Source organism: Lutra lutra, chromosome 10 (assembly GCF_902655055.1).
Source record: "Lutra lutra chromosome 10, mLutLut1.2, whole genome shotgun sequence".
NCBI lineage: Eukaryota > Metazoa > Chordata > Mammalia > Carnivora > Mustelidae > Lutra > Lutra lutra.
In genome coordinates this window covers 107,091,218-107,116,003 of record NC_062287.1, presented here as the reverse complement: position 1 = coordinate 107,116,003, position 24,786 = coordinate 107,091,218, and the positions used below count along the sequence as shown (strand labels likewise).

Below are 24,786 nucleotides of genomic sequence, written 5' to 3'. Positions count from 1 at the left end.
AGGAGTGAAGTGGGGCTAGTTGTTGCCAAACCCCTCTGTTTGGGTTGGGCTCAGTCCCCGTGAGTGTCAGTGTGGGTGTGTGTGTCAGCGCAGCTGGTGTGTGTTGGTGTGTGGGTGCGACTGTGGGTAAATGTTGGTGTGACATTTAGGGGGTGTTAGTGGGAGACTGTGCTGTGTGTCTGTGGGCTTCTGCTGGTGACTCCACATGTATAAACGCTGGTGTGAGCTGGGGTCTGTGGGACGGGGTGGAGGTTTGAGCCTGGGAAGGGTTCTGGGTGGAGGCGGGCAGGAGCCGGCCCTCAGGTCTGGGGCCAGGATGGGCCGGAACAGGGCAGGAGCAGAGGGCAAGGAGCTGGGACTGGCCCTTTGCTCCTCACCTTGCCTCGGAGTGTGTGTCTGCCGGCTGTGCCGTGTGCCATCCCCTGGGATTCCCTCGTGCCCGCCCGTCCCGGTTCTGTGGCGGCAGGCTGTTAGTCATCGCCTATTAATAATGCAGAGTGATTGAGCACCAGGCTGGGGACCCTGCAGATGGACGTGTCTGCTCCCGTGGGGCCTGCGCTGCTGGGGGCAGCTGCCTGGCCTTCCCAGCCTCCCTGATCTGCGAGGCTGCATGGCTGGCCATGAGGGAAGCTTGCTAGCTGGGGCTCCCAGTCGTCTCCCTGACCTCCCCAGGGGCTCGAATTGTGAGGCTACGTCGGGCCTGTCCTGATGCTTACACGGGCTGTGTTTCCCTGCACCCACAGTCCGTGCTGGCCCTGTCCTCTGCCCTGTCCCCAAGGCAGTGCCCATAGCCGCAGCCATCCCAGCCTTCCCGAGCCAGGATCTCATCTGGTCACTCCCAGGCATCCCAGTGTTGTGACAGAACCAGGTGGTGGTCCCGGCGCCATCCCACCTACAGGCTCCGCTCTCCAGCTGCTACTTCTAGAAGTTAGCCGCTGCCCACCCCTCTGGCCAGGCCAGGACCTGGGCATTTGGAACTCTTTCTTTATGCAGCCTCACTGGATAGCCAACCTGTGACTTTGGGGACAGAAAGGAGGCAAGATAAACCCGTGTTGCGCACCCCAAACACCAGGGCAAAACCATCTGAGACTCGGGACTCCGTAGATCTTCCTTCCAGTCTCAGTTCCGTTAAAAATTGATCACATGGACTTGGGCCAAAGCTCAGTTTCCTCATCGACTGAACAGCTGATAGAGTCCATTGCCTCCTTCCTGGGGTCAGTGTGAAAATAAAGCAGGGTAATGGAAGCGAAAGTATCCGTACTCTGTAAAGGAAATTATGGTTTTATTCATCTTTATGGCATGTTAACTGATTATCTATCTCAGTGTTTCCAGGGTGAGGATGTTTTGTAAAGAAGTGATTCCCTTCCCATCGCAAACCCTGGAGAATACAGCATCTTTGGCCCTACGGGAGAGAACATTATTGTCCCTTCTTAGGAATCAGTCTCAAAATAACTTTAGGAGGCCCCAGAATGCCTCCGGAATTGGCCCCGGGCAGGAGGAGGAAAGGTGGAGGAACGTGGTTAAGTTGGTTAAGAGGCAAACGGCCTTGTCTGGGTTCAGCCTTGGCAAGGAACGTTCCTGCTAAATTCCAAGTTTTTAAAGTGCACGGTGTGAGCGCTACTGTTTGATGGTCAGGGCTGGTTGCCTCCTGGTGGCCTGAGGAGCCTCATAGACCCTTGAAAACCTGTTCCCGGGGATCAGCCTTTTCAAGGGGACTGGAGTCAGAGTATGGGGCCCCGAAAGAAATGGGGTTTACCCTGTTCTTACTCCCAGGCATCCCTCTGCCCCAGTTCTAGTTGGCTTTGAATTTATTTTTATATGGTCTCTTTTGTTGTTATCGGTGTGCTTCTCCTCGGGGCAGAGGGTGGATACAGGCCAAAGAGGCTAATCCATTGAGAGGTTTGGGTCAGGTGTGGTAAGGAGGATGGACGTTTCCTTGTAAAAATAATAATAGTTTGTTTGTTTGTTTTTTTTTTTGCGCACACACTGGGGTCTCTGATTCTTCTAAATAGTTCTCACATCCTGCATATAATTTAAACTTGGCAAATGCCTAGGTCGAGGCATCAGACAGAGACTGTTGTCAGTTAGCCAGTGGGGAAACTGAGGCCCAGAGACAGCGGTGGGGGGCATGTAGCAGTTCTGGAGGGCTGGGTGCCTTCCCTCCTATTATCTCATTCGATCCGTGTTGTCACCCTGAGAGAAGCACGAGTGGTGGAGGTCATTACACCCCCTTGGCAGATGAGAGGCACAGATTGTTGTGGAAAATGGGAAAGGCGGAAGAGGAGCTCGAGTTCTCTGACCTGAAGTCTTGCCCCTCTCGTCCCAAATGTTATCAAGTCCAGATGTCAGTAGTTGCTGTAGGACTGTGACTGCTAACCGAGTCGATTTCCTGCGAGTCTTTTCAACCTGATTCTCTTTAGCCTCACCCTAACCCCAGACAGATGGCTGAACTTGAGCCGGAAGCAGGCCTGCACGACCTCCCTCAGCCATCCTGTCTTTATGCCCGACTCCCACCCCACTTCGTCCTAAGGGGAGGCCTGGGCCTTCTTCCTAAACTAGTTTTTTTTTTTTTTAAAAGATCTTATTTATTTATTTGACAGACAGAGATCATAAGTAGGCAGAGAGACAGTCAGAGCGGGGGGGGAAGCAGGCTCTCTGCTGAGCAGAGAGCCTGATGCGGGGCTTGATCCCAGGACCCTGAGATCATGACCTGAGCCGAAGGCAGAGGCTTAACCCACTGAGCCACCCAGGCTCCCCGCTAAACTAGTTCTTAACCGCCTTTGGCTTCTAGATCCCTTTGAGAATTTGTTGACAACCATGGACAAATGAGACACTTTTGCATACAATGTCCTGGAAACCCATCTAGCCCCTCCAGAGTCAAAAACGTCTGCCCTCCATCCTATTCTCCCCTGAATAAGTCCCCCTCCCAAGGAGGTTGGTGACCCTGTGATCCAAGCAGGCAGCTGGGGAAAGCTCTGGATGATGCCAGAGGGGCTCTCCCTCTTCCTCAGCCTTTCTTCCCGGGTCAGGACAGGCATGGAGGGTGCCTGTGGGGACAGTTGTGGCCAGGACTTGGTTTCATATCCCACTAGCCTCCCTAAGAGCGACACGCAGAGCTCAGAGCAGATGAGAGGTGGGCCCAGCAGGGAGGGTTGAGACCCCGCCTAGGTCAGTGGCTGCCTAGCCACCCTCCAAGCTCCTGGAGCAAGGAGGGAGGCTGGGCTCCCAGGTCTTCCATGCCTCACCCCTTCTTCCCTGGCTGCACATGGCTGTTCCAGGGCAGAGCCATGGCTCGTTCCTGCTGGCCTCCTCAGTTCTCACTCGGGGCCCTGCCTGTCCGCGTTGATGGGTTGGTGTGGGTTGGGCGGCGCGTCTGCTGTGTCTCGGGTGCTAGCCGTGGTGCTGATGACCGAAAGGAGGATGCTTGGAGATGAGCCGGTCAGGACTTCCGCCCACTGCCTTCAGCAGGATGTGGTGTGTGAGCTGGTGTGTCTGGGTCATTGATCAGTAGTGAATGGGTGGTGGCAGTGAGTGTCTGAGTCACCCCCTGGTGAGGAAGATCTGAGCCTCGTGTCCCTTCCCTTTCTTTCTCAACCCATAAATGTCTCTGTCTTAGCGGTGGCTCCTCTCTCCTCCTCCGTTGGGAGGAAGCTTCTCCTTCCTGCACCCACGGCTCCCTCGCCTCCATCTCTGCTCTTCCCCATCTCCCTGGCCCCGCATGCCCTTTCACGTGCGGCTGCCTCTCTCTCTCCTCTCCTGCTGGGCCTGGCTCCCAACCCTGGCCCCCTAACCCGCATGTATCCCAGCTGCAGAGGCTGTTCTCTCGCACGGCCCCCCTGCCCTCCTCCCCCGCCAGCCCCACCCCTTCCAGAAGCTGCGCGGGGAGGGGGGGTTGGGGGGCAGGGGCAATCGTGAACCCCTGGGGTGGAGGGGGACGGGGGAATTACTCCCCTGATTCCTGCTTTTACTAACGAACCCGCCATTTTTGTGTCTGGACTTTGATTTGTCTGAGGGAACAGTTGGGTTTTACTAATCTCCGTCATCTCCCTCCTTGCCTTCCCCAGAGACTGTCCTCCATTCCCCCTACTCTTGGCTTCCTTTCCACCCAGTGCCCGTCTCCCCCTTTTTCCCTCTACTTCCTCCACCCCCAGGCTGACTCCCCTTCCTCCGTGCACCTCTGTATGTCACCCTTCTCCCACTACCCTCTCCCTCAGCCCCTGTTCTAAAAAATAGTTGTGAATTTGGGGGGACAGATAGGAGGGTGATGAAGGCATCCCTTTTCCAAAATGGGCACCAGATGGCCGTGATTTGCATAAAGCCATAGAGGGCAAGGTCAGATTCATGCCCAGTGTGAAGGGGAATCCAGGAGGGTGTTCCCCACAGGTCAGGTCCTTCTAACTCTAGAATGGCAAAGGCAGGTGAGCTCCCTGCATGGACTGGGCCAAAGAGCCCACAGGATGAGGATAATGGCTGTAGCTGCTGGGGCTGGGGGGAGGGAGGACACAGCTGAGTGGCTCAGGGGAGCTGGAAGGCCGAGGAGGCCAGGAAGCCTCTTCCTGAGGACTTTGGGGGCCAGCAGGGGCCTCCCCCCTACAGAATCAAGGGCACCTGGTTAGAACAGGCTCGGAGGAGGAAGGCTCTGTCCACTCAAGTCTCCTGTGGTGTTGGGCTTATAGATGGGATACAGGCAGGGAGAACCAGTGTTTCTCTGGGTCACGAGGTGACTTGACATTCACCTTTAATGATCAGGATGTGTCTGTCCCCTGGATTGTGATGGGATTAACGTGGTTATAGGGACATGTCAGGTCAGGTACCTGCCCTTCAGGAGCTGACTGTCTAGCTGGGGTGAACAGACACTACTCAGGAACTAATTAGTGGCTCATTTCCTGGTCTTGGTGTGGCATCAAGAGTGGAGGTGTAGGGTGGGACAGAGCTGAATTTGCCTTAGGGAGACCCCTTCACCAGCCACCCCTCCCTGTCCTATCCCACTCCTTCACCCCAATCCCCTTCTTCCCTTTCTGTAGCCCCCTTCTGCCCATCCTAATTTTGTCTGCATGTTTTTGTGACTAATACTTTGACCCTTCCCTCTTCTACCCGAATCCCTACTTCCCAGCCTTAGGTGGGTGGAGGGAAGAAGAAATAAACAATAATGACCAGCCCTCTCCTCAAAATAAGACTCAAAAGCTTTTGAACTGCCCCCTCCCACAAAGACCTCTGTCCTTGAACCTGGTCCCCCAGCACAAGGTTTGATGGTTCCCAGGAGGGAGCCCTTCAGCCCTCACTCTGCTTAGCTGTGCCCCCAACTCGCTGTGAATGAGGGGGACTCGAGGGCCCTGTGGGGAAGTCCCCCTTGCCTCGTTCTACCCATGTTCTTTAGGAATCCCTAACATCCTCGTCCCACCCCTAATACAATGGAACTCTGGAGACCAGTCTTGGGAAAATGGCTGGTGGCATGTGCGTACGGGCCGATGTGGGCAGGGACACACAGAATGTGACTGGAAGACCTAAATCTCCAGACTGTGCCTAAAAAGAGGGTCCTGAAGTATGTTTGGGGACTGGGAAGCGGGGGTGAGCTGTGGTCTGCGGAAGCACAGTGTTGGCTTCACTGTGATCCAGTTTCCTGAACACTCCTGTAGGAGCCTGCCTCCTCTTCCCAGGTGACCATCCTGAGCCACAGCTCCTCTCCAGTGGGGCGCTCACAGTCCCAAAGCCCTGGATTCTTCCCCCATGTCTTGCTGGGTTTCTGGAGCCCTTGTAGGCTGCTCCTATGGCTAAACTTTTCAAGGCCAAGTGGGGATTTGTCTGGGGAGGGGTTAGACAGAGAGTTCCTTGCATCTGTCACTTCTCCCCAAGGTCACTTCTGCCTTCCCCAGGCCACTGCTGAGCCCCTGTCCTCTCCTTGGAACATTGGGTACTCCCCTCTCCTTTCCCATGTTGCTTTCTTAGCTGACTTTTCAGCCCAGGGTTAAGATATCATGAGGTTATCTCTGTTCCCCTCTTCCCTAACCTGGCCCTTAGTAATGACGGTGGTGTTAGTAGGGAAGACAACAAAGATAAGAGGGCAGGCTAATGAATACGTAAAGAGCTACACTCTCCTTGGGAGACAAGAGAGCCACCAGTATATGGAGGGACTGGGGAATAAAGAGACAGACTCAGGAAGAAGGCATGGACCAGTGGGAGCCCTTGAAGTTAGGGTGGTGGTGGTGGGAATCAGCCCCTGAAGGCGTTATGCGTCCCCCAGGAAGTTCCAATGCTCTCCAGTACTATCCCCGTGTTCTGGATGCCCTTGCTGTCTCCCAGTTTCCTGCTGGGCTAAGGCTTCAAGGACTCCTCGGTGTCCCAAAGTGACAGCTGCAAGTGAGGCAAAGCCACCAAGATCCAAGGAGAACTGGTGCTCTCTATGTCCTTTATGAAAAATGCTCTGAAATCACCCGAGGCTCCAGCAAGCACCTGAAGAGGGGGGAAGTGAGGATGCCATTTGCATCCCCACATAATGGGGCCTTGTCCTGAGGTCCCTACTCCTGTTTGGAGCCATTTCCAGGCCCTGCTTCTTGCTGTTCTTCATGGTGAGCTCTCCAAGTACCCTTCAGGCCTCTGCCTGATGAGTTGGGGGCTGTGGGGCAGGCCTGAGCCCACCCTGAAACCATCAAATCTTGTGCTACCTCCTTTCCTGCCTTCCCTCTCTCCCCCCACTGTTCCTCTTCCAAGACAAGCAGACATAAAAATGGGGGTGTCCCCCTCCCCCGCAGCCCCCCGGCCCCTCCCTTGCCCAGCCCGTGGCTTTTCCCAGGGAGTTGATGCCGGTTGTCTCCTTGTCTCTCTCCCTCCCTCCTTGGGCTGGGCAGGTGACCATCTCGGTGGACGGGATCCTGACCACCACAGGCTACACGCAGGAGGATTACACCATGCTGGGCTCGGATGACTTCTTCTACATTGGGGGCAGTCCCAACACGGCTGACCTGCCAGGCTCGCCCGTCAGCAACAACTTTATGGGCTGCCTCAAGGACGTGAGTAGGGCTCGGAAGGGGAAGGGTCTGGACTCAGCCAGGAAACTGGTCCCTGTCTTCAGTGTGATTTAGTCTGAGCTGGCCAGCTGCCTGCTTCCTCTGTTCTGTCCGAGGTGTGGGGAGACCTCCCCTCATCAAAACCTAAGCCTCATTGATTTTATCAAGAAGCTTCTCCTCTCTCATTTCCTTGAGCCCCCGTCCTCTCAGAGGACTCTTGAGGGCAGCAGTGGTGCAGAGGACAGAATGTTGGATGTGAAGCCTGAAGACCTGTGTTTGGTCTTGGTTCTCCCACCCGCTAGCTCTATGACCTTGGCCGAGTCTGGCGGCCTGTGTAGTTCTTAGTTTCCTCATCTAAAAAGTGAGTAGTCAGTACCTACTTCTCAAGGTGGATGTGAGGGTGGGCAAGAGTGTAAATGAAAATACTCTGTCAGTTGGAAGATGTCTGCTAGATGTGGGCCGTGATTGTCTTGTCACTACTAGGAATCCCAATTCAGCGGGTACTGAGGGCTGCCCTGCTCGGCTGGGCTGGAGGACGGAGCACAGACCATAAGTGGGGCAAGGGAGGTACTTGGTCAGAGCCTCTGTATGTGAAGTTCTAGAACAGAGGTCCAAGCCAGTGATCCGGAGCAATGAGCAGCACGCCCCCCCCCCCCACAATGGCAGGGTCCCGTGGTGGCTGCTGGGCCGGAGTGGCCAGCCCTGAGCGGCTTTTGCTTCCTCATCCCTGACCCTATCCCTCCCTGCAGGTGGTCTATAAGAATAATGACTTCAAGCTGGAACTGTCCCGCCTGGCGAAGGAAGGGGACCCCAAGATGAAGCTTCAGGGGGACCTGTCATTCCGCTGTGAGGATGTGGCTGCCCTCGACCCCGTGACCTTTGAGAGTCCTGAGGCTTTTGTGGCCCTGCCCCGCTGGAGTGCCAAACGCACCGGCTCCATCTCCCTCGACTTCCGCACCACTGAGCCCAATGGGCTGCTGCTTTTCAGCCAGGGCCGGCGGGCCGGGGCTGGGGCTGGCGGCCACAGCTCTGCCCAACGGGCTGACTACTTCGCCATGGAGCTGTTGGATGGCTACCTCTACCTCCTGCTGGACATGGGCTCTGGAGGCATCAAGCTGCGGGCGTCTAGCCGCAAGGTCAACGATGGCGAGTGGTGCCACGTGGATTTCCAAAGGGATGGGCGCAAAGGTCAGATGGCCTGGGGGGTGGGGAGCCCTTCCCACCCTTCCCCTGCCTGACTTCTTTTCCAGACCCCTCCCACTCGCCTCCTGGCCTCTCCCTCATCCTTTCCAGACCCCTCCCACTCTCCCGGCCACTCCCCATCCTTTCCAAGCCCCTCCCACTGCTGTCCTTCCTCTCCTCCCATTCCGGTGGGTCCTGTCTTGGTGCATCACAGGGAAGAGGGTACTGTTTGGAGTCAGCAGAGCTGGGTTCATACCTCAGCTCTCCACTTAACCGTGTGTGTGACTTCAGGCCCTTACTCAGCCCCTTGAAGCCCCAGTTTCATTATCTGTAAAAGGAACCATTACACTGGGGTCCTTAAGAGGAGAAAATAAAAGAGTATCTATAAAAGCACAGTGCCTAACACAGAGTAGAAGTCCTATTCTTTAAACAAACAAACAAAAATCTTCCCAACCATGCCTTCCTTCTAGCTAGGCCCATGCAACCTTCTTTTATTAACTCACTCACAAGTGCTTAGGGAGCACCTACTGTGTGCCAGGAGCTGTCCCAGGTGCTGGGATGGGAACTGTGGGGAATGAAACTGTCTTCGCTGTCATGGAGCTCATGCTCTGGGGGCTTGGGGTACAAAGTAGCACCCAACACTCCTACCTGCTGAGGTTTCTAGCACAATAAAGCGGAGGGCAGAGTTGCTCAGGCCAGGCGGGTGCTGTTTCTCGAAACTTCTGTTGCTTCCGACCACCCTTTCCTCTACTCTTCCCTTTTGGTCTTCTTTCCCACCCTCTTGCTTTCTGCCCAGTTCTCTCTTCACTCTTCTCCATCTTGTCATCCATGAGAGAAGGAGTTGATATAAAGGAGAATTGACACATTACCCAATGTAAGCACTTACCACATCAGCTAAGTTGATGTTACTGCACCAGGCCTTTGAGACTGGGTGGAGGGGCTTTTCCCCCCACACACAGGGAGGAAGGAGGCCCTACGGCTCCCAGAAACACCAGCCTCTCATGGCTGGCTGTTGCTTCCCTTCTCTTCCTCAGAGATGTCACCTTTCCCCAGGCTTTACAGTATGTGGGTTCATCCCCTGGTTTTGTCTCTTTCTCTCTCTTTTTTTTTTTAAAGATTTTATTTATTTATTTGACACAGAGAGAGAGATCACAAGCAGGCAGGGAGGCAGGCAGAGAGAGGAGGAAGCAGGCTCTCCGCAGAGCAGAGAGCCCGAGGCGGGGCTCGATCCCAGGACCCGGGATCATGACCTGAGCCGAAGGCAGAGGCCTCAACCCACTGAGCCACCCAGGCGCCCCTGGTTTTGTCTCTTGATGGCACCCAGGCTTCTTCTCAGAGCTTGCTGCCTCTCAGGGTTTCCCCATAGTGACTTGTGACTCTCTAGGGTAGAAGTCTGCCCAGGCTTTGCGGAGAACCCCAGGGCCCTCTGCTCCTCTCTCCCTTCATGAGGTGGTCTCCTTAGCATCCCACAGAGCTCTAGAGCCCACACACCAGGACTGACGGGTCCTTGGGTCACTGTTTGACCAGCTCTGGCCATTTCTGATGTCCCATGTTCATTTGTGCACCTAAGCCCAGACTTGGGGCAGCCATACCAACAAAACTCTCCTTGACCTTTTCCGTGACTTTTTTTTTTAAATTGTGCTAAATTACACATAACATTACCATTTTAGCCATTTTTTTAAAGTGCACAGTTTGGTGGCATTAAGGAACTTCACACTGTGGTACAACAATTACCACCATCCACCTCCAGAACATTTTCATCTTCCCAAACTGAAACTCTGTCCCCACGAGACACTAACTCCCTGTTTCCCCTCCCCCAAGCCCTGGCAGCCAAAATCCTTTCTCTTTCAATGAATTGACTACCCTGGGGACCTCCTGTAAATGGAATCATATAATGTCCATTTTTGTCTGGCTCATTTCATTCAGTGTGATTTCAGCTTTATCCATGATGCAGCACATGTCTCAGCATTTCCTTCCTTTTCATGGCTGAATAGTATTCCATTGCATGTAAATACCACGACCTTTTGTTTGTCCTTTCACCTGTCGATAGACGCTTGGGTTGTTCCATTTCCGTGTTTTGGAGCAAGGATCTTGGAGCAAGGCCTGTATTCACTTTAGTTTCCTTTTGCTGACTCTCCATTATACATTCTTTTCCCAATTCTTCCTTTCCCTCCCTCTTCCTTCTCCTACATTTGATTCATTTACTGAGAGTCTAGCTGGGTAGCGCCCATGGCCAGGAGGCCCAACAGCAGGTCCATCTGGGGATCTGCTATCAACAGAGATGTGGGTGATCAGAGGGCCGTAACTAGGGACCTTCTGGGGGAGTGGGTTTTAGCAGGGAGACCCTGGAGCATCTGACACCTAGTCAGGGGAGACAAGCTAGGGCCATGTTATTAAAACGGAATACAGGGGAGTGACTTCTTTGGTTCAATAAAGGTTTTGAGCAGAGGAGAATGTGCTCCAGATTAAGAATCCCAGCCATAGAGGAGGTCCTAATTCTGCTTCCTGAATTTGACACCCCGTATTCATGCTTCGATCTCCTGCTGCACCCCTCACCCTGTCCAGATCTCTGCCCGGTCAGGCCTGATGTAGACCAAACCCTCCTTACCTCTCTTTAACTTCATGGACATATGCAGACTTTATTTTATTTTATTTTATTTTGTTTTATTTATGAGAGAGAGAAAGTAAGCACACAAGTGGATGGGTTGGGGAGGTAGGAGGGAGGGGCAGAGGGAGAGGGAGAGGGAGAAGCAGACTCCCCGCTGAACAGAGAGCCCAGTGCACCCTCGATCCCAGGACCCTGGGATCATGACCTGAGCCGAAGGCAGACACTTAGCCAATTGAGCCCCCCAGGCACCCAAGACTTTTTTTTTTTTAAAGCATTCTTCTTGAGAAAAGACAGAGGAAGGAAAAAGTACAGAAAAAATATAAATAGAGAAGTTTCTAATGTATAATCTTTTACTGCTTAAAGATTTCAGTGAAGGTTTTGGAGCTCCCACGTGATCCCAAATATTTTTTCTAAGATAACCAGCCTTTCCTTCCAAAGAAGCCGTACAACTCGGGAGCTCTGTGCCCAGCCACCCCTCTCCTGGTTGTCATCCTGTGTCAGGCCCGGGGAGCGGATCTGCCTGCCTATCTCGTCCGCCAGAGAGAGGGTTGGACCATGCAGGCTCTGGATGGCAGTCTGCCTCTGCTCCTGACCCTCCCTGGTGCTTTGGGCAGCTTCCCCAATCTCCTTAGGCCTCACATGCCGCTTTAGAACGGGATTGTAAAGGGCTCCTTTCCTTGAGACTCTGACATAAGAGAAGTGCTGAGCGTCTGACATGCGGTCATACAAGTTCAATAAGTGTTAGTAGGAAGAAAATGCTTTGGAGTCAAAGCTTCCAGCCTCCATAGGTCTCTCTGCCTCTGGTTTCTGGTCTAAGGCACTGGCCAGGGCTATGGTCCAGGCCTTCGGGGGCATGTCCACCTCCTGTGCAGACCCCGAGGACTCACTCGGGTGCAGAGGGAGGTGTGTGGACAGAGGCTCCTCACACCGCAGCTTGGCTGGGGCTGGTTCACCTGAGTTCTTGAACTTGACATCTTCGTCTAGTGGTATCCACAGTAGCAAATAAGGCCAAGCTTCTGGCCCAGGGCTGCTGTAGAGCGTGGAGTGGAAGATCAGGGCTCCCTTGCTGGCCCGTGTTGACTCTCGATCCTGCCTTCGTCACTGAGGCCCGCTCTCCCTTGATCCCTAGGCTCCATCTCTGTGAACAGCCGCAGCACACCGTTCTTGGCCACCGGGGAGAGTGAGATTCTGGACCTGGAGAGCGAGCTGTACCTAGGCGGTCTCCCTGAGGGGGGGCGGGTAGACCTCCCTCTGCCCCCAGAGGTGTGGACAGCGGCGCTCCGGGCTGGCTACGTGGGCTGTGTGCGGGACCTCTTCATAGATGGGCGCAGCCGAGACCTCCGGGGCCTGGCCGAGGCTCAGGGGGCGGTGGGCATCGCCCCCTTCTGTTCCCGGGAGACGCTGAAGCAGTGCGCATCTGCCCCCTGTCGCAATGGGGGCACCTGTCGAGAGGGCTGGAACCGCTTCGTCTGTGACTGCATCGGGACCGGCTTTCTGGGGCGGGTCTGTGAGAGAGGTGAGGCCGGTTTCCATTCCGGGTGTCCCCACTGCCCATCCTTGGGCCCCTTCCTCCGCAGGGTGCCCCTCAGAGACCAGGCCTGGGTTTGTCATCCTTGTAACGATCCTCTCGGTCTTCTTTCTCCCTCCACTGGCTTTCCCCTGTCCCCCGATTCCCTCTTCTCCCACTTCCGGGGCAGAGGCCACGGTCCTGAGCTACGACGGCTCCATGTACATGAAGATCATGCTGCCCAACGCCATGCACACGGAGGCAGAGGACGTGTCCCTGCGCTTCATGTCCCAGCGGGCCTATGGGCTCATGATGGCCACCACCTCCAGGGAGTCCGCCGACACCCTGCGCCTTGAGCTGGATGGGGGCCAGATGAAGCTCACGGTCAACCTCGGTAACCACCCCGCCCTGTGCTCTGGTCTCTTCCCTGTCCCTGCCTCTGACCACACCCCCCTCTGTCTGGAGAAGCTGGTGGTGGCGCCACCAAGGGTGGGAAGTGGGGAGGGGCCAACCCCGGGTCAGCGCCCCCGAGAGCTTCATCCCCAGCGAGGATGCTCAGAGTAGGGGGTGCAGGTATTTGGCAGCCCTGGGTATGGGGTACCCCCACTATGGCTGTGTCACCCACCCAAGTGTGTCTCGGTGTGACAGCCGTGCTCCAGGAATGCTCCTTTGGGTTTGACGGTGTCTGTCCTGTATCCATATGTGATGACGTAGCTCATTGTTGGTTTAGTCTTTCACTGGCTCATTCATTTGGGAAGGACTTGCAGATGCCTCCTGGGGCTAAGCCTGAGCTGAGCGCAGCTCACCTGGAGATGAGGAGGACCGGGCCCTGTACACAGCTACTCTCACCTGCTCTGCATTTAAAGAGCTGTGTCTGTCTGTGTGCGCAGGTGCCCACGTGATGCGGGATGCCTCAGGACATATCTTCCCTTGTCTGCTTTCACGTTTGAGTCCCATAGCTGCCCTGTGAAGCCACAGGGTCACCTGCTGGGCTGTGCTTTGCCTGTTTTATAGATTGTAAAATTCACATGGCGACTCATCCAACATGGCAAAACCAGCATTTGTTGGGGAAGGAGCCCAGATTCAAACCCAGGCCATTTGCCCTAATGTACAGTGTTTTCCCATTGCCTCTAACAGACTGGGAGGTGGAGGGCAACGGGGACCCTTGCCATCTCTGCTCCTGCCCAGAGCAGGCTGAGGCCCCACATCACCGGGCCGTCCCCAAGTCGTCTGTGCGAGTGGGACTGTCAGGTCTGTTGGTACAGAAAGAAGACGGCAGGTGTACTCAGTCAGCTCGTATTTACGGGACACGTCGTAAGCACCAGTGTCTTCTGCCCTGGACTCCAACAGTAGCGAAGACGAGGATCTCGCCTCGGTGAGGCTGTCAGTCAGGGGAACACTGGAAGGTGGAGGTCCTGAGCCACCCAGGCTGGGCTCGCGACTGTCTGTTTTTTACTAGCCTCGCTAAGCACATGCAAGTATAGGACCCAAGAGCCTGCCACGAAGGAAGATTCAGGCCACGAGGGTCACTCGTTGCATCCTGGGCAGGAAGAGAAGCAGGATTCTTCTGAGCAAATTAGGGACCTCAACTGGAGAGAACACAGAGCTTTGAGCTTTTAAATCTCGATCTGGAGTTTCACCCTAACTTTGGTTGCCAGATCATGTGTGGGACAGGCTGTGGCCTTTTGGGGACCTGTTGCCTCATTAATAAATTTATACTATGTCTTTCCCATTCCCCTTTGGCCACTTGATCTTTGCCCTCCCAGGACGAGGATTTGCCAAGCAGGGTGGGGGCTGGAGGCAGGGAGGTGTGTAGGGCCAGGGCCAGAGCCACAGAGTTGGGGGGGCCATAAGGGCTCCATGAAGCTCTGCTTTGGGCCATCATCATAGCCCACAAAGTGGGTGCTGGGTGTCAGGGCTGCAGGGGGAAAGTAGGAAGGGAGACACCCTTTGGCCAATGTCCCACAGTCTGTACAACATCCCTGGGCCATCTGAAATGGTCATAGGAGGGAGTCACCAGCCCAGGACCCCATGAGTGGCCCCGTGCTTCCTGGTCTGGGTATCCAGACCTGGTGTGACACACTCCATCATCCTGGCGGAGGGCGGGGGGTGTGTTCTCCGCACAGTAGCACATGGCTCTATGCGCTGGGTAGTGATGCGGTAGGGAACATCTCTAGCCTCTAGCAGGGAAGGCAGATGCTTCTTCCTGACCTGGGCTATCTTAGGTGCTTGGGGAGGAAGCTTGGGTTCCTTTAGATTAGACAGAAGACGGTGTCCTCAGCCAGGAAAATACTCTCTGGGGGTCCTTGGGACAGGTCTTTCTTAGGATCTCCCTTCTCCTTCCCATCAGCATGCTTTTCTGTCTGTGCCTCATAAGTACTAGAAGGCAGAGAACAAGGTGGCCGTCAGGATGCCAGCCAGCAAGACAGGCCTTCCACCTCTCGCCTGTCCCTTCCTCCCACCCCTGGCTGTCCCGAGCCCCATGCGGAGATGCCGTCTCTAATATGGCTCATGACAAGCCATGGCCAAATGCTTGGTGCAGACACATCTGTCCCCAATACCAAGGGACACGCATGCAGGGAGGCGGGTGGCTGCTCCGTGGTCCTCCCCCAACTATCAGCCTCAGGCTCTGATGGGACGAACCCTGGTCCTGGGGCTGGGAGATCTGGGTTTCACACCTGGTCACTTTGCTGACCAAGTCATTCCCCTCTGCTGGCCTCTGGGTCATCTGTAAAATGAAGTTAAGGGTCCTCACTCTGTTAACCTGTGGCAGTTTTGAGACTCTGGTGGAAAACGGGAGTGAAGGCATTATACAGAGGCAGGACGTGTGTGGAGACTCACCCAGCCTTCTCGAAGGAAAATATGACCGGGATAGGGTCCTGAGCTCCGAGCCAGGCCTGGGGGCTTGCTTCCATGTTGCATGGCCCCGTCTGGTTACCGCTCCCCCATTCTGCTTGTTACCCAGGGCCTGTGGGGCCACACAGGCAGGGAGTACCACCAAGGCTCTGGTCCTGGGCTGGACTTACTGCTGGGGGCCAGAGAGAAGCCTGAGAAGTCTTGGTCTCTGGCCTCGAGGTTTCATCCTGTAGGGAAGGAAGGCAGGCAGAGGGGGGCAGCTCTGCAACCTGTTGGATGCTCAGTGGAATGTCGCAGACTTGGTGCTGTGTCCTAGAGAAGAAAGGGAGGCTGCTGGTGGTCACTTGGTGGGACAGCTGGGAGGAGGCCCTCCGTGCCAGCCTCAGGAGGTGGGGCGTTTGCTGGGCCAGAAAGGGCCAACCAGGAGCTGCTACCTCCTTCTGGGCAGAGGATTCTAGAAACACTAGACTGTGCCTCCTGTCCTCCTGTGCCTGCAGACAGTGAGCGGGGTGGTTGATTTCTGTTTCTAGAAAATGCTGGAGTCCCCTGGATTCTTTGCCCTGTTCCACTGTGACCTGCGTTCTTGGGTCCTTTTGCCCTAGATACTGCTTCTTGGACCATTGCCCAGCCTGTCCTGTCCCTTGTCGCCCTTCACCAGGCATGCCCCTACAGACCCAGGGGTTCATGATGCTGACACGAAGGGCATATTGTCATCAGAGAATCTCCAGGCTGGAGATACCGTTAGTGGTTATCTCCTCCGACCAGCACGCCCCGCCCCCCGCCCCTCCCCGCCCCGAAGTGTGAATTACCCACTAGTTCCTCCATCTCGGCTCACAGGCCCATGTCAGGGGCTCCCCACTTCCGACGCCACTCTAATCCCTGGGTCCTTCTTCCTTCTTGTCAACCGCCCCTTCTGAAATTCCCACTTGTGGACCTAGTTCTGCCCTCTTGGGCTGTACACAGTGAGTCTAACTCATTCTTGTCCTAAGCCAGGCTTGATACACAGGGTGCCTCATTCCCACGGGGCGGGGCGGCTGCTGTCAGTGGTTCTCAGGCTCCTGCCATAGCCTGGGCTGCTGGGACTATTGCTCTGAACAAGGACTGCATGCTTCTGCTCTTCCGTGTCACCTCTGAGATGAGCTTCTGGCCAGTGGGCTCCTGAGGCTCCTTGCGTGGGAGTCTTGGACCGCCATCTCCAATCTGTGCCATCTGTGGGGTCTGGGTGGGGCAGGGGATCAGGTGGGGCGTAGGATGGGAAGCCTGGGTTCTTTACCCTGGTTTCCTTACCATGCAGGTGACCTTTCCCACCTGTTTCTTCATGCACGCATCCCCTCGTGCTGGTCGCTGTGTCCAGCCAGGACTTTGGTGGGTCTGCACAGACCTGTCATTTCACTAGCTGAGTGCGGCTCACTAGCTAATGCTGCCTGAGCTGGGCTCCGGGTGGGTGTGTGCATGGAGGGCTGGTGCGCCCTCCCCCACCCCCCACCGTTCTGCCTGCCTCCGGGATGGCGCCGGCTCTTTCCCACAGTGCCCATTCTCACGGGGTGTTCACTGTCCTCAAATGCCACTGGAGCGGGGCTTCCAAGGGTGGGGTCCTTGCAGGGGGTGGACCTGGAGCTGACACCTCTTCTCTGGACAGATGGACCCCCATTCCTGGCGCCGCCCTGCTGGGGAGGGGAAGAACTGAACTTTTCCCAGCAGGGTTTGGCCTGCCCTTCCTACCCCTTTTTTCTTTTTTGGACCCTTCATTGGTGAAGACTCTGCTGGCCCGAAGAGAGCCTCCGTGACCCAACTCCAGGCCTGGCACCCTCCCGCCCTCACCCCGACATTCTTCCCCTCCCTCTGTCTAGCTTCTCCTTCCCTTGGCTCCCCCTTCCTTCCTCTTTTCTCTCTGCACCCTCTCGACCTTCTTCCTCTCGCTGGGCCTCCAACTTCCCCCTGAATCTGCTCCTTGGCCTTCCTCTCCTTTCTCTTCCCTCCCTTGGTGCCAGGCTGTGGCTCAGGGTCCCGGCTGCTCCCCCACTCTTCTGCCGCGGTTGACAACGCGTGTGGAGCTCAGCCGTACTGCCCGAGGGGCCCAGGCCCCCAGAGCCACAGGGGAATCTGTTCACCTCCACTGCAGGAACCTTCAGGGGCCCAAGGGATGCCAGATGCCCCCACCTGCCTTTGTTTCCACGGTGGTGTTGGGGTGCGGGCAGAGTCTGCCCTGGGAGGAGCCATAGGATATCAGGCTATTGTCTGAAACTGCCCCTTTGCTGAAAGACAAAGGCCTGCTCGCTGAAGCTCTCTTTCTTGTGCACCGGGAGGAAAGCTGAGGCTCAGAGAATAGAGATTAGGGCCCAGCTCCTCTGCCTCAGAGTGTAGGACTTTCTGCAGCCCTGAGGCTCTCCGGGTCAGATGGCATGGTTCAGGAATCCAGAGGGGCCTAAGCCCCAACTTTCTAGGACCCTAGTGTTTCATTCCCTCCAAAAGGCTGGCCGACTGACACGTCGTGGGTAATGCGTCCCATCAGAGGCGGGTATCGGGGGAGAGGTTGGTCCAAGGCCCTGGGGCCCTAGGCTGCAGTTCTGCATAGTGTGCTTTCTGGCCGTGTGGGGCCCGCTGACCCTGCAGTCACAGGATAGCAATGGTGGGGCTGGGGCAGGGGCAGATTTAGCCTACTGTGCCTGCCTGTCCCTGACTTGCTTTGTGTCCTCGGTATCTCCATCTGTGAGGCCCTGGCCCCTCCCTAGGAGGACAGATCGAGGCTAGTTGCTCTCCAGGGTGAAAGATCCCTCCAGTCCCGTGGCAGCCTGGCATCCTCCACGTTAGGAAGGGTAGAAGGAAGGTTCCTGGAGGGGTGGTGCTGGCCCCCTGGGACTTTGGGAGGTGGATGGCCACGGGAAGGGAGCCCTGGGGCAGACCCCTCCATTTAGCTCAGAGCCCAGGGGGCGTGGGGAGAGACATGTCACCACTTGGGCTCTGAGCAGGGAGTCGTCCCAGAGCAGGGGATGCAGGGATTCTGACCCACCCCAGCCGTCTCCCTCCCAGAGATGTGGAGATGTGGGGGGTTGGCCAAGCCTGCAGCCCCACTATGATCCCCTGTACGACTGGGATTCCCAAGGTGCCCATCTCCCTCAAACACGAGAGGCCCGGGCCCCTCTAAGGGGGACACAAGCCCTCCTCCCACCACCCGACTGCCCTGCCTCCCAGCTCTAGGGAGGGTTGGAGCCCTCTTGGGGGCAGGAGGGACAGGGGTCCAACTGAGGAAGGGGAGAGGGCACCTGGGCACGCGTGGTCCCCAGAAAGTGGTCCCGGGGGGAATCCCCGCCCGCAGACACCCCTGCCTGTGAAGGATGTAAAAAAAAAAAAAAAAAAAAAAAAAAAACTTGTTCTGCCTTTTTGTCTCCCCTCCCCCTCTGCCCGCCCCATGGCCCCCCCAGACTGCCTGCGTGTCGGCTGCGCACCCAGTAAGTGGCTTCCCTCTTCTTCTGCAGAGCCCCTAGGGGCCTGAGATGCTGAACGCTGGGGATCTGGGGAGGGACGGAGGGGGGAGGAGAGCCTTCCTCACTAGCTTGTGTGGGGGTTGGGCCATGGGTATGGGGAGGGGAGCAGGCATGAGGGTGGGGGGCATGGCTGTGGAGGGCAGAACGGGCCCAATGACGATGAATCAGGAAGAGTTGGGGGAGGGCTCTGGGTCAGCATGTTCCCTAGGTCTGAGAAAAGGAAAGCCAGGAAACCTTATCATCTCAAGTCCTCAGGAGGGTGGGGCAAAGATTTGGTGGCACCTGTGGGAGGACGGCCCACCCCCCTCTGGCCGGAAGAAGCCAGAGAGGAGCTGGGACATTCCACTGCATCTCCAGAGGTGGCCACAAGGGGGAGGGCGAGGCACGCAAGAAAGAAGATGGGATGGGGAGCAGGGTCCCGGCTTCAAGTTCAGCCCTCCACAGCTCCTGCGGCGGGCGGGGGGCTGAGTTTCTGCCAAGTGTGGGGTGCACTCAGAGGGGACGGGGAGGCTCTCGCTGGGGTGAGATGGAGAGCAGGTGCGGACATTTCTGAGCATCCACCGTCTCCGAGAGTGTTTCTGTGTGGTGTGCCCTGATGTCATGGGAGAGGGCACAGGAGCGCGGCAGATGCTGGCAGAGGGGCCATGGGTGCTCAGCGTGTCTGTGCGTGTGTTTGGTCCCTGTGCACGCATGTGTGGTTAACCCTGTCCCGATGGCCTGTGCACTGGGGGCCAGGGGCGATCTGGGCGTGCCGAACGGCGTAGCATCATTATAGAGAAAAATATATTTTGTCTTGGGATCGGATAATCCCAGTCTTGAATAAACGGTCATAATTCCCGAGAAACATTCCCCTCTCTGGCCACGTTGGCCACGTGTGTGGTCGCATGTCCAGGTGTGTGGAGTTAACCAGCTATGTACAGGATGGTCCCACGGGGTCCCTCCGTGGATGGGGGAGCTGTGTGTCTGTGCGAAGGCTTCCCTGCCAGCAATGGAGCTGTGGGTGCAGACTCACATGGGGGCACGGTAATGCTGTGTATTTTTTGGAAATTATAGGTCTATGCCTATAGGCTGGGAATGTCACTGCTGGCTACACACCTTGACATTGAAGTTCCTTAGAAGACTTGGAAAGAAAATGTTGGTTATAGGTATGAGTGTCTGTGTCAGGGCCTTGGGGCACCAGTCTAGAGGCACCTTTCCCATCACACTCGATTCCAGTGACGTCCTTGGGAGTCATCCAGAGCGGCAGTACCGTTATCTGGATTTAGGACTGGGTGTGTAACCACCGTGTAGTGTGTGTCCTTGTGCGTGTGGGTGCGTGGCACAGCTGAATGGAAGCCGTAGGCTGTGTGTGCACCTGTGTGTGCACGAGCGAGACTCTCTGTGCTCCGTGCGGCACAGGAAGCCCTACGCGGGCACGCAGGAGCACGGGGCTCACTCCCCCCTTGGTGCCGCAGGTAAAGGCCCCGAGACACTCTTCGCGGGCCACAAGCTCAATGACAACGAGTGGCACACAGTGAGGGTGGTACGGCGTGGCAAGAGCTTACAGCTGTCTGTGGACAACGTCACCGTCGAGGGTGAGTGCTCGGAGACCAGGGAGTGGAGCCATCCCTAGCCACCTGTGGATGGCTCTCTTTTCCGTGACAATGGCTTGGGCCTCCCTTCCTGGGGCAGCATTCTGGCAAGCTACTGCTGGCCTCTCTCCTCGAGGGGTGGCATATTAGGGCGGGGGGGCTCCTAGCAGGTGGCACAGGCCTGTGAGTGCTGGACCAGTGAGCCTCCCAGCTCCTCCAGGACCCAGCTGCCGGCACCCTGCGCCCCGCCCTCCCCCGCCCACCGAAGTTCTTGTGTAGAGTGGAGACTCCTGGGGGACCTGAGGCCCAGCCCTGGAAATGCTCCCCCAGTCTGCCCGCCTCATCTCTGTTTCTGGTCCCGAGCAGGACAGATGGCAGGAGCCCATACACGGCTGGAATTCCATAACATCGAGACGGGCATCATGACAGAGCGCCGCTTCATCTCCGTGGTGCCCTCCAACTTCATCGGGCACCTGAGCGGGCTGGTGTTCAACGGCCAGCCCTACATGGACCAGTGCAAGGACGGCGACATCACCTACTGCGAACTCAACGCTCGCTTTGGCCTGCGGGCCATCGTGGCCGATCCCGTCACCTTTAAGAGCCGCAGCAGCTACCTGGCGCTCGCCACGCTCCAAGCCTATGCCTCCATGCACCTCTTCTTCCAGTTCAAGACCACAGCCCCCGACGGGCTTCTCCTGTTCAACTCGGGCAACGGCAATGACTTCATTGTCATCGAGCTGGTCAAGGGGTGAGGTGCTGGGCCCGCACGGCTGGTGAGGAAGGGCTCCCCTTCCCCTGCTGACCACGACCTGGCCCCCAGCTGCTGGCTGAGATATCCAGTCCCCTTGAACCGCAGCTCAAGGTTCAGGTCCTCAGCCACCAGCCAAGAAGGAGAAGCAGTACCCCTTCTTCCACTTGGGTGACCCCAGTTACGGCCTCGCCGGAATTCTCCCAGTTATATCTGTTTTCTGTTCACTGTCTGGGCTCAGGCGGGGCCTTCCTACAGGCAGAAGGCAGGGCCTGGCCTCTGAGGCCTCTCTTGCCTGAGAGGACCCCACCCTACAGTAGCTCTGTCCTGCCCCCTGAGGGCCTTGCTGTCCCCACAAACCTGTCCCCCAACCAGCTCCTCTTCTGCACCTGTCATGGGAGTTGGCTGCTTCGTGGCCCTCTATCCCCACTTTCTCCCCTTGATGGGAGTCCTCCTGCCATTGGGCTGGGTCCCTCCACTCTGGGGTTTCCCTCTCCATCCCTCCGTCCCGTGGTCCCTGGGACCCCTGTGAGCCACGGCTCCTCCTTACCCTGCCCTCGCAGCGCCGCCCCCACCTTGACCCGGTGTCTCCTCCCCACCGTGGGACAGGTACGTCCACTACGTGTTTGACCTGGGGAATGGCCCGTCCTTGATGAAGGGGAACTCAGACAAACCAGTCAATGACAACCAGTGGCACAACGTGGTGGTGTCCAGGGACCCGGGCAATGTGCACACGCTCAAGATTGACTCCCGCACAGTCACGCAGCACTCCAATGGCGCCCGCAACCTCGATCTCAAAGGTGGGGCCTGGGGCCTGTGGAGAAGGCCTGGCCCTAACCCAGAACCCCCCCTCCCCAACTCCCCTTGGTCGCAGTGAGCTCTCCGCCTGGGCCGTGGGCCCTGGGATCCTCTGTCCCCCTGCTGCCACCGCGGTTTCCGTCCTATTCCCATTCTCTGCTGGGTCTAGCGGGCATTTCCTATTCTGCTCTCCCGTGAAACTGATCTCAACACAGAAAGCCTGGCCGCAGGATGGGCCTCATGGGGACCTTGGGGGCCTTGCTCTAGAGCTGGGCCGCTGAAGGCCTCTTGGGCCTCCAAGCTGGAGAAGCTGGCCTTGGCTGTGGGCTGGAAAGAGGCTGGAAAGGGAATGGGGAACTTAGCGTCCTGGCAGGTGCCTCCCCTGGATGGGATGGGAGGGAACAGTTGATAAGGGGAAGAGGGAGTACCCATGGCGGGGTGGTGGGGGGCTTCCTGCCCGCTGCCTTGGTCTTATACACTGGGCATTGGCTAGGCGAGCTCGCGGGGGCTCTTCGGGACCCAGGCTTCCCTGGAGTCTCTGTGTCACACCAGGGTCACGCGTTCCCCAGGGGCCTCGCGTGTCTTCGGAATGGGTGCTAAAGGGCACAGGGAAGGAGGAGGAGCATAGAGCCCAGCCTTGGTGAAGGAACAGGAATGAAGCCAAGGCCTGCAGCTTCTCCAGAGCCCACTGGGGCAACGGAGGCGGCCTCCTCCACCAAGCAGCCCTCGGCCCCCTGGAGACCCTGCGTGTCGTGTCAGTGTGATTCAGACCATCTGGGCTGGGGGAGGGTCCTCAGAGACCCTCTTGAATTCACCCCCCTCTGGGAGAGGAGGAAATGGGAGCTTCAGAAGCCGGGAGCAGGAGGCAGAGTTGGAGCTAGAAGCTTGGTCGCCGCCGGCAGTGCCGCCAATCCCCCCAGCTCCCAGAAGGGGGCAACGTGTCACAGATAATCCTTGGCCGGCAACCCGGAGGGGGCTCTGGGCTAGGCTGGCGTTGCTGGGAGCCAGTGGCGGAACTCAGGAACTCAGCGGCTGTGTGCTGCACGACTTCCAGGGAGCGAGGTGTGATGTGGCTGGGCAGTGGTGCGCGGGGTCAGGTGTCCCTGAGGAGAACTGCTTCCTGGAGTCGCACAGAGTCCCCAAGCCCAGTCCTAGCTGTTGAGGAAAGGGGAGCTGGGTTGGAGCCAGGAGGGGTGGGAATGGAGAGCTGGCTGGGAGAGGCCCCCAAAAGCTCTGGGAACGGGGAGAAGGGAGGGAGTGGGAGTGGGGCGGATAGGGCCTCACGGCTCTGAAAGGCCCTGATTACAGGCCGGAACTGGAATCAGATGTGTGGGAGAGAGCATGGAGCTGTTCTTCCAGCTGCTCCCCCCCCACCCCCCCACTGCAAGCCCGCCCTGGGCATCTGGGCTTCTCTGGGAGGGGAGCAGACAGATGGCAAAGTGGAGAAGGAAGGAGGAAGAGGTGGGGGTGGGCTGTGGGATCTCTGTATGGAACCGAGCCTGGGAGGGGATGCCGCAGGCTGGGAAGACTGGCCAGCCAGATGCTGGGATCCTGGGAGGGGACCGGGGACCCGGATGCCGAGGATTTGACCCCCCTCCCTCTGCAGGGGAGTTGTACATCGGTGGTCTGAGCAAGAACATGTTCAGCAACCTGCCCAAGCTGGTGGCCTCCCGGGACGGCTTTCAGGGCTGCCTGGCCTCAGTGGACCTCAATGGACGCCTCCCAGACCTCATCGCTGACGCCCTGCACCGCATCGGGCAGGTGGAGAGGGGCTGTGACGGTGAGTGTAGGGAGGAGGAGAGAGGGGTGACTGCAGGCTGCAGGAGGGCCAAGCTGCAGGGGTGCATCTGGGCGGCCAAGTGCCCCCAGAGCTTTGGGGCAGGGGTGCAGGGGGTAAAGGGTCACTTGGCCTTCCCGTTGCCTCCCACCCTGTCCCCTGATCACAGTTCAAGGCCCAGCCTCATAGTCCCTGAGCACCTGTCTGCCCCACATGCCCCTGGCAGGATTTGGCCCTTCCAGTCTGGCAGGGCTGAGAGCGGGACCTCCTGCCTAGCTCTGCACCTTCCACGCCTCCTGGGGAGGGAGGGGGCTCGGCTGAGTGGGGGGTGTTCCTTCCTCCCGCCTCTTCCAGGCCCCAGCACCACCTGCACCGAAGAGTCCTGTGCCAACCAGGGCGTCTGCCTGCAACAGTGGGACGGCTTCACCTGTGACTGCACCATGACTTCCTACGGAGGCCCTGTCTGCAATGACCGTGAGTGCCCAGGGGAGGGGGCGGCAGGGGGTGGGTGGTGGTGGGGCATCCTGGCCTAGGCCCAGCCGTGGGGACTGAGTGGGAGGAGGGGGGTCTCCGAGAGCCATGCTGCCTGTTTCCTTCTTATCCCTTCCTGCCCTGAGAGCCCAAGGGGAGCTGCTGGCTGCTGTCCGCTCTTGGAGTCTTCTCTTTCGGGCCATGCAGGATTGCGACTGCTGGGTCTCTGGGCAATCTGTTGACAGATGGCCTCTCTTCTCAGTCTGGTTGGACCCTGCTCACTTCACCTATAACCAAAGGCGTCAGCCTCTGTTTCTCTCCCTGTGAGAAGTGGGTGATGGTCTCCCATGTTTTATTTGTAGCTCCCCCATCCAGGCTATGGTGCAAGATGGGGGACAGGCGTTGACCTGCACCCCCATTTTGCTGGTGCCTTCGGAAGTGCGCAGTGCAAGTCTTTTATTTCCTGCCCAGAGTGGGCCCACTCCCAAGGGGGCAAGCTCAGGAGGTTCCCGGGAGGTGAGGTCCAGCTGGTTTCCCTAGACCCGGCTGTGTGGGTCCTTCGCCCCCCCCCTCCCCCCCACCCCCCCAGAGAATCTCAGCTGCTGGTTGATCCTTGGAGCCACAAGGACACTCCTTCGTGTCCTTGTCTGGTTCTTCTCCTCCCCGTCTGGGCATCTGTCTGCCAACTTGCGTGCTGTTTGAGGCCCCTCCCTGGAGAGGGTACGGTGGACAGCAGTCTCCACTCCCTCGTGGTTGGTGGCCAGCAGCTGGTGAGAGCT

The 24,786-nt window shown here is 57.5% G+C and overlaps 1 protein-coding gene across 25 annotated transcripts in view; it reads left to right on the top strand.

The window, feature by feature from the left end:
• Positions 1–24,786, top strand: part of NRXN2 (neurexin 2) — a 106,192-nt gene that overhangs the window by 40,373 nt on the left and 41,033 nt on the right. For 10 of the 25 annotated variants that reach the window (XM_047691629.1, XM_047691624.1, XM_047691620.1 and 7 more), the window contains 10 exons: positions 6,846–7,007; positions 7,754–8,192; positions 11,924–12,310; positions 12,492–12,695; positions 18,580–18,606; positions 20,088–20,216; positions 20,580–20,961; positions 21,571–21,761; positions 23,366–23,539; positions 23,891–24,010. In XM_047691629.1, coding sequence (XP_047547585.1) covers positions 6,846–7,007; positions 7,754–8,192; positions 11,924–12,310; positions 12,492–12,695; positions 18,580–18,606; positions 20,088–20,216; positions 20,580–20,961; positions 21,571–21,761; positions 23,366–23,539; positions 23,891–24,010 — 2,215 coding nt within the window. The remainder of the gene's footprint in view (positions 1–6,845; positions 7,008–7,753; positions 8,193–11,923; positions 12,311–12,491; positions 12,696–18,579; positions 18,607–20,087; positions 20,217–20,579; positions 20,962–21,570; positions 21,762–23,365; positions 23,540–23,890; positions 24,011–24,786) is intronic. The other 15 variants (XM_047691635.1, XM_047691626.1, XM_047691627.1 and 12 more) reach the window with 2 other exon arrangements.